Raw genomic sequence first — 8,766 nt, forward strand, 5'->3', positions numbered from 1 at the left:
GATTCAGGGAAGAGGTCCTGACCTTCACCTTTGCAGGTCCAGAAACTCAGTACAACCCAGAGATAGGCTCTGCGGGACTATGACAAACTGACAGACGCGTGAGAGTTGGATGCATAAACCCCCATGCAATTCACTTTTTACCACGAGAAATGCACCTGCCAATCAACCAGAAGTATGTGTTTTCTGATCAGTGCACTGTTTTTCCCAATAAGAAAACGCACCTGAAAAGCCACATCAGAAGGTTCTTTGGCGGCATGGAAAATAAAGTGCCCCTATGGTTAGGGTCACTGAGTTTTGCAAACCTAACTAAAGTGTCCTCTACAGTAGGACTAGCTTGTCAAGCGCACCAGGCCTTCTATGACCACCAGCCGGGGCCCAGAAGCCTGGACGGTACTCACAACTCACCAATAAATTTCTGACAGCACACTGGACCTGCCTCCCTTTGTCAACACAGTTGATTTGCTTCTTTTCTTTCTCAATGAATCGTGAGAAGACATTCCGGCCACGATGACTGAACAGGAGTTTCTACCAAGCCTTCTCAGCCACAAAACACATTTTCACACATTCTTTAAGGCATGCTGTTTCTACATATGACTAACCCATGTAATAGGTGTTGAGTCTCCCCAGCACAGAACACTGCATTTCTAAGTTCTTTTATTTGCTAATTCAACCATCTTGTCACGCATGTTTCCTATCATGCCTTTAAAAGGACTTCTTTTTATAATTAATGTCCCTCTCCCAGAGAAGTAATATTTATAGGGCACATTTTACTTCGGTAGGGCTTTGTTAGTCACGATCATATTGGATCCCTACAACATTCTTGTGAAATCTGTGGCGGGGGCGGTCTTCTGTCTCCACCTCTGCTGTATTTTTGTCTTTTACTAAAAGCTGGTTTTCTGTTTCCCAACCCACATGACACAAAGTAGGTGCCCTCTGCCTCCAAGTTCACAGAGTTTGAATTCTACCACTTTGAGAATCACCAAAAAGTTTATCAGTCCCAATTCCAGATTCCCCAGAGGAAGACCTGTTTGTTGTTTTTGTCCAAGCCTTCTCCTCTGGACCAATTTATTGTCAGCAGAAGGAAGTGGTGGTGGGGGATGGGGGCAGGTGGTACACTGAACTGTCACCATGTTGGTGGAGATAGGCTAGGGACATTCCCCAAAGAGGACAATGGGCAGAGGTCTAATAAGTGTCCTGTACCTCTCTACAATCTGAGTCTTTTGGGAAAAAGCAAATTATTTCTCTAAGAGCATTAGGAATGGTCAATAACCTTCAATTTCCCAGTGGAATGGCTTTGGCTCAACCTTTCCCTCTGATTATTAACAGGAGAGGTTGCAGGACAAAAGGAGAGAGTGACCTCCCTTTGGGAGGGACCACCCCCCCCAACCCCGGCTCCCTAGTTTTAGCTAGTTTGCCTCCCTTCCTTCTCCCTCCTATTTCTTTTTCCCTTTTGACATGCAAACTCAAAGGATACCACCTGGATCAGTTTGGGTATATTTCTTTTTTTTTTTTTTTTAAGATTTTATTTTTTTATTTGACAAACAGAGATCACAAGCAGTCAGAGAAGCAGGCAGAGAAAGAGGAGGAGCAGGCTCCCCGCCGAGCAGAGAGCCCGATGTGGGGTTCGATCCCAGGACCCTGGGATCATGACCTGAGCCGAAGGCAGAAGCTTTAACCCACTGAGCCACCTAGCTCCCCTGGGTATATTTCTTAACAGAAAATCCAACTTCCACTGACTTCCTCCCAAATGGACCAAAGTGTAATCCCAGGAACAGTCACCTCAGGACCAATAGGAACTTGTTAGAAATGCAAATTCTCTTGGGGTGCCTGGGTGGCTCAGTGGGTTAAGACCTCTGTCTTCGGCTCAGCATGATCTCAGGGTCCTCTCTGTTCGGTGGGGAGCCTGCTTCCCTTCCTCTCTCTCTGCCTGCCTCTCTGCCTACTTGTGATCTCTGTCAAATAAATAATAATTTAAAAAAATTTTAAAAACAAAAGGAAATACGAATTCTCAAGCCCAACCCCAGACCCCATGAATCCCTACTGGGGGAGGGACCAGCCATGTAGGCATTCTACTGTGCTGAAACCATGGGGTTTAACTCTAATAACTCTAATAAAATGTGCTATCTTCTGTAGAAGAAGTCCAGAAGAAGGCTGGGCTCAGATGCAGTGAAAGAGCGGCTGGTTTGCCCACATTAAGGACAAGGAACAAACCTTTGCTTCTTTCCACTCAGCCCTTCTCAGTCTGTCACCTTTGCCTGCGGCCCAGCTCCTCCGCATTCACAGCCATCGTGTAAAGATATGGCAGTGGGCAGAGGACACAAGGGGTCGATGCCCTTCCGGCTCTCACTGAGGGGTGACAAGGACTTGCCTACACACTCCCAGCAGGTGATCTCTCAGGTTGCTCTGACCAGAAACGGAGCCGTGTGTGCACTCCTCCCCCGCATCACTGCATCTGGCTCAGGTCAATCCAAGTCTGCCACTAGAGCCAGAATGTGTTCAGCCAGTGCACATGGCTCCATGAGGGGGTTGAACACTGAACAAAATCAGGGCTCTGTTAGAAGCTACAATTTCAGAGGAGTCAAGGGGAAGGCAAAAAGGCCCTGTGGTTGGGTGAGGCTGTGAGGAGTGTCTGGACACAGGTCACCGGTATCGGGACAAGTCACTCACCTCTGAGGTGTGGTCACCTGTGCAGGGCAGTGAGGGGGGCTGCTTGCTGGAGCGAGAAGTGGGCACGCTCTGTTCCTCTCCAGAAGCTCCGTGTGACAAGCATGGCAAGCGTCACTCAGGGAAGACCAGGAGGGGACTCATGATGTGGGCAAGATGACTCAGGCCCTGCAGAAGGCAGAAGAGATCCCAGGTGTGACTTGCTTATTCAGGGAAATACAGCTTACTAAATGGTTCCTGTTTATTGACCACTTTCTTTCACCTTCTCTTCCTGTTGGCCACAGAGCTTCATTTTTCATGGGGAAAAAAACCAAAAAACCCATTTCTTATTCCTGAACCTCAGAATCTCTCCTCTGGAGATGTGAGCTGTCTTTCTTCCAGACAATCCCCAGCTGTCTCAACCACTGGAACCCAATTTCTGCATTTAGGGTTCTTGAGGGTTTATAAAAGTGCCTGCTGGCAAAAAACCTTTCATTTATTGAACATGCCCCTACCATCCAAACACATGCAAATAGCAATTTCTAGAAGTGATGACATGGCTAAGTGGGAAGAAGATGGGATTTAGATGCAGAAGGACCTGGAATTATTAGCTGAGTGACCTTGGGCAAGTTACCAGACTTCCCACGCTTCAGTCTCCTGGTTTACAGAGTTAGATCATTTGTACTTATCCTGAGACCTTGGGGAGGAGTGAATGAGATCACGTAAGTAAAGCCTCTGGACTGAGGCCAAGCATATAGCACATACTCATTTAGGGCAAATGCCCTTATTTTTTAAGAAGTATTTATAATCACAAAAGAAATGTCCTTATACCTAGCCTAGAATTTCTATGAATGGTAAAGCATCCCAAGGAGGCCTGAATTATCTTGAGACAGGATTATGAATTAGGCAGGCAGCTTTGCTGTGGCTTAAAAGAGGCTCATTTCCATTTCCTCTGCAGGTGCTGATGGCCAGTGGCTGGACACTCTGAGGTTGCGGCAGATTGCATCCAATACTTCATTACAGCGTTCCCAGAGCAATCCCATTCTGGGGTCACAATTCTTCCCCTATTTCAGTGACCAGGATTCCTATGCTGCTGCTGTAAGACGGACCCAGGTGCCCGTTAAGTATCAACAGATTACACCCATAAACCAATCCAGAAGCTCCTCTCCTACTCAGTATGGACTGACCAAAAACTTCTCTTCTCTACATCTCAACTCTAGAGACAGTGGCTTTTCCAGTCTTCCAACCGACCGCTCTTTAGAGAGGGGTCGATACTCAGGTAGAAACAAGAACAAATATGATCGTGGGAGCGTATCACTCAATTCTTCTCCTAGGGGAAGGTACAGTGGGAAGAGTCCTCATTCCACATCTTCGCGAGAAAGATATTCTGGAAAAGTCTACAGTGTTTCTCAGTCGGCGCTCAATGCTCAGCAGTCACCTGACTTCAAGAGAAGCCCAAATGACTGCCATCGACCCAGGACCATACCCGGGATGCCTTTACACCCTGAGACTGACTTAAGAGCTAGTGAAGAGGAGACCAAAGTCAGTGAGGGAGGATGGACAAAGGTGGAATACCGGAAGAAACCTCACAGGCCCTCTCCCACCAAGACTAACAGGGAAAGAAGCAGAGGAAACTACCGTGGAAGGAGAAACTTTTGATGAATTGAACTAGATGAGTTTTCCTAACTAGGCTCTTTTCTTTTTTTCTTTAAGATGTAATGGATTTTGATAATATGATACCTTCAGACAGAATTAACAAAAAGACAACTTTTCCATTTGGGGATTTAGGAAATGCTTTCTAATTGAGACTACAGCCAAACCAGAGCCAAAATGATGGTTGTTGGTTGCCCAGGGACGATAACTAGACTTAAACATAACTGTGAATATCCCCCCTCACCCGCAAATCAACATTTTGAGAGGAGGGGATATGTCACTTTATTTCCCTAACCACTGCCATTCTGGTTAGCAGGGCCTGGACTAGGGGGATTAAGTGGGGGGTCCTTGTCTTGGGTGCGGAATTTATAGGGGACACCAGAAAGCTCAGTGATCAAGATACATAATATTCCAATGCAATATTTAAATAAATGAAAATTAATGCAAAAAATTCTGTGATAGACAAAAAAAATCAGAATTCTCCATAAATATAGGATCACTATTACTGATTTTTCCTCTTGTCTAAGGCTCCAGTATGGCTTGCCAGTATTGCTTGGCAAGGCAATAGACTGATCCTGTCTATTTAAAATTTTGATATTTTGTTCATCATGAATTTTTGCATTAATTTTCAAAATATTGCATTAAAATATCATTTATCCTGATTACTGGGGTGTTGGGGTTTCTTGTTTTTTCTGAGGCCTCCTTAAATTTTGTGCCTGAGGCAATTACCTCACTTGCCTTACCCTAGTCTTGACACTGCTGGTGGGTATTTATTTTAGTAAAGGTATTCAGATTTTTATCATGGTCAGAGCTGAAGTGATTTGGCTTGTCCTTTTTAGGCAATAAAAAAGGTTATTGAACTTAATGTTGATTATGATGCTTATCTCGTTCATTAAGATTCATCAGAAACCAAGGATCTAAAATTGCCTAGGAAATTTGTGGTTACTGCTTTCCCAAAGCTCCCAGGGACTGCTTTTGAATATTATTTTCTACATTTTACCAAAGGAAAAGCAAAGAGGGGAAAACGGCAGCCCATAAAGACCTCCCGGAATGTTAGAAATCTAAAATCTTAAAGAAAACAGACACAGAGCAGGATAAGAATGTCACAAGCCACAAGCCAAAGAAATTTAAAATTACCAACATCCTTGTTAGAGCAAGAGAGTAAACACCATCCTTGCAGCAAGAAAGCTCCAAGTAGCTGGGGCGGGGGTTGGGGGGGGGGGGGGAACCTGCCTGCAGCTTAAGGCAGGAAGTGTGAGACCCAACTTGTGAAATTCTTCCTATTTTACAAATCAAAAAGTCAGAAGGTCAGAAACCTATATGTCAAACAAATAAATGTTACTTTCAATATATTCTGAGATTCTGTTCAATATTCACTAACCCTGAACATCAAGTGTCCCTTGCCCTGCACGGGATTCTCAATGCTCTGGAGAAATTCGAATGACACACTGGTAATTTCCGTGGGGTTGAGTTCTCTTAAATAGAAACCAGTCATCAAACTTGAGCACATGTTCCCAGAGGCGCTGTGGAGCTAAGATATGGTGCCTGGTGCCTGGTGGGGAAACCGGTCTTTGGGAAGCATCCAAGTCAGAGTGATAGGAAATGACCTTTATTTACAAGGGAAGTTGTGACCTTAGTGTTGGTTCAAAAACTCGGTTTTGTAAGTTGTAGTACATGTTTGCCATCTGCATTTATAAGCAAAAATGGTGGGGAGTGGTAAAATCAGGGTGAGGTACTCACTACAGTCTGTTTTCAATTATTTTCTTGTCCTTTGAGTTTAAATTTAAAAGCAAATGGACTAATAGAAAGTATGCTATCTTAAGAGCATGCTCCTTACAAATAGGCAATAAAATATTTTCAGTGATTAGAATTTTTGGTTAAGTGCCTAAACACAGAACAGAGTCTTAATTGAGTCACTCTAAAAGGAACGCAAAGTATGGCTTTAATTATTAAACAAAACGGGCATTTTAGACTCTAGTGTAAAAAGTGTTATGCAAATGATTGCTTGTTACAGGCTGTTTTCTCCTTTTCTAGCTTTCTTGGGCTATGGGCTAGAGGATCCAGGCTGGTAGTGAAATGACCTAATGACCTCAGCCCTAGTTAGTGTAGTAGCTGATCCCACAATGATTATTCCAACAGCCCACAAAACTGACCATTTTGTAATATCTATTGAAAAAATACTTGTTAGCATCGGTGCTCCCAGTCAAAACCAGAATAAGAACATCAGGAATCTGTTTCTTGGTTGTAAAGCAAAAATAAGAGTTGTTCTTTTTTTTTTTTTGTAATGATGTTTGTTCACCAACCAAAAGTTGCTTGCCAGGTGGGAAGATGAATATAAGTCAAGAACAGTGCAAGGATTAATAGGATTTTTTTTTCCATCCAACTAAATCAGTTGCCAACAGTGACAAACTATAGAACTTTGAGGAGACTGAAGTTAATTTAAGAAAAAAGGGTGGGGGGTACTGTGCCTGGGTGGCTCAGTTGGTTAGGCATTTCTCTTTGGCTCAGGTCATGATCCCAGGATCTTGGGATCAAATCCTGCATTGGGCTCCCTGCTCAGTGGGGAGCCTGCTTTTCTCTATCCCTCTACCCCTTCCCCAACTCATGCTTTCTCTCTCTCTCTCTCTCAGATAAATAAAACCTTTATAAAATAAAATTTTTTAAAAAGGATATTTTAAGAAAAAAAATCACAGTAGAAACAAATTAAGAAAGTTTGTCTTGACTTCGGCATCTCTAAATGTGAGGATTCAGTGGTCCTTAAGTAGACTTTTTTTTTTTTTAAGATTTTATTTATTTATTTGACAGAGAGAGAGAGATCACAAGTAGGCAGAGAGGCAGACAAAGAGAGAGAGGGACGCAGGCTCCCCGCTGAGCAGAGAGTCCGATGCGAGGCTCGATCCCAGGACCCTGATACCATGACTTGAGCCCAAGGCAGAGGCTTAACCCACTGAGCCACACAGGCACCCCCTTAAGTAGACTTTGGATGAGATCTGCAACTGCTAACTCTATGTTGGTTGCTACCATAGAAATAGTCATTATTCCAGGCATAGCCCAAACAGAGCAAGATGCTTTGCAAAGTCACTGAATTATCAATTCTATAGAAATAGTCTGAGTCCTTTTTTTTTTTTTTAAGTAGGCTCTCCATTTTGTGTGGATCTCAGTGGGGTTGAGGGATGGGGCTTGAACTCAGGACCCTGAGACCACGACCTGAGCTGAGATCAAGAGATCAAGATACTTAACCAGTTGAGCTACCCAGGCACCCCCTCTATAGAAATAAGTCAGAAGAATCAAGTAATCCCAAATCTGTAAAGGAAAACTGGAGATTATCAAGGACTACTTTAGAAATAAATATAAACTAGCAACTGCTTTCAACCAATAATGAATATAGTTCATAATACAATAAAAATTGAACTGCAATATTTAATATTACTCATGGTAAAATTGAGAACAGTAAGATCTGACCTGGGGGGAAATTAGTTTAAGAAAAAAAAGGCCACAAAGAATCCTTGCAGTGGCACAAGTGATAATTGGTAAAATTTGGCATGAACAAAACAACCTTTCATATATAAATTCTTCAGTGTAAAATTTACATTGAAAAGAACTAGTTCTGTGGGGGGGGGAATCAATACAATAAAAAATTTAATATAAAAATGAGAAGCAATTTTATTATGTTAGATAGAAAAATCAGGAAATTAAATTGACAATTCCCCTCATGAAATTCTTGAAAAAAATTTCTCATTAGTTGTATAGTTCTGATAAAAATATTTTATCCATATAGAGTCAAATGTCCTAGGGTTAAAACAGCAAAATCAAAACGTCCAGTCATTCCAAGTGGCAGAATCAAAACATCTTGGACGCAGCTTCGGGCATTCTGACTTCATGGAAACTTTTCCATTTCAGAAGTACCAACTATTTTATAAGTCTTATAAGTACATTCTCCATAATTCATCAGTTCGCCTCAACAAGTTGGTACAGATATGGCATGCTTCTGAAATTGGGCTGTCAGAAACCACTCAGTTATAGGATGCCATGAGTGGGCAGTGCCAACTTGTTCAGGATGGAGCCTCACTGAAATTTTAAATTACAGACACTGTCGTTAGGAGGCTTGTAAAATCTCTTGCCACCACTGGCAAGAGATTGGCTTTGAGAAGCTACACATAGGCCAGGCTGCCCTGGGGAAGTCAGAACATAAGACCTGGGCCTACCATCTCTGTCTATCTGCTATTACTGAAACGGGTTTGTAAGATTCCAGAGGTGGAAGAAGTGCCAGACCCATGGTCCATCTTGCCAAGACTTGAGTGTAGCAGGCCCCAGTGACTTCCTGCTCAATTGCCTTTTCCCTTTGTCTACTGAGCTGGCCAAAGAAGGCATGGCCGACTCAAGAGGGTCACAGAATGAAGACGACTTATGACCTCATAGCTCATTCATTCAAAACTAAAATCAAGATTTATCTCCAGAACCAATGATCCA

General features: G+C 42.9%; 1 protein-coding gene across 3 annotated transcripts in view; it reads left to right on the forward strand.

Moving 5' to 3' along the window:
- MAP3K20 (mitogen-activated protein kinase kinase kinase 20) overlaps positions 1-5,488 on the forward strand; it is a 179,548-nt gene extending 174,060 nt beyond the window's left edge. For all 3 annotated transcript variants that reach the window (XM_046018301.1, XM_046018299.1, XM_046018300.1), the window contains exon 20: positions 3,602-5,488. In XM_046018301.1, the coding sequence (XP_045874257.1) occupies positions 3,602-4,302 (701 nt within the window). In that variant the 3' untranslated portion in view covers positions 4,303-5,488. The remainder of the gene's footprint in view (positions 1-3,601) is intronic.
- The last annotated feature ends 3,278 nt before the right edge of the window (positions 5,489-8,766 follow it).

The sequence above is a fragment of the Meles meles genome, chromosome 9, assembly GCF_922984935.1.
Source record: "Meles meles chromosome 9, mMelMel3.1 paternal haplotype, whole genome shotgun sequence".
Lineage (NCBI taxonomy): Eukaryota > Metazoa > Chordata > Mammalia > Carnivora > Mustelidae > Meles > Meles meles.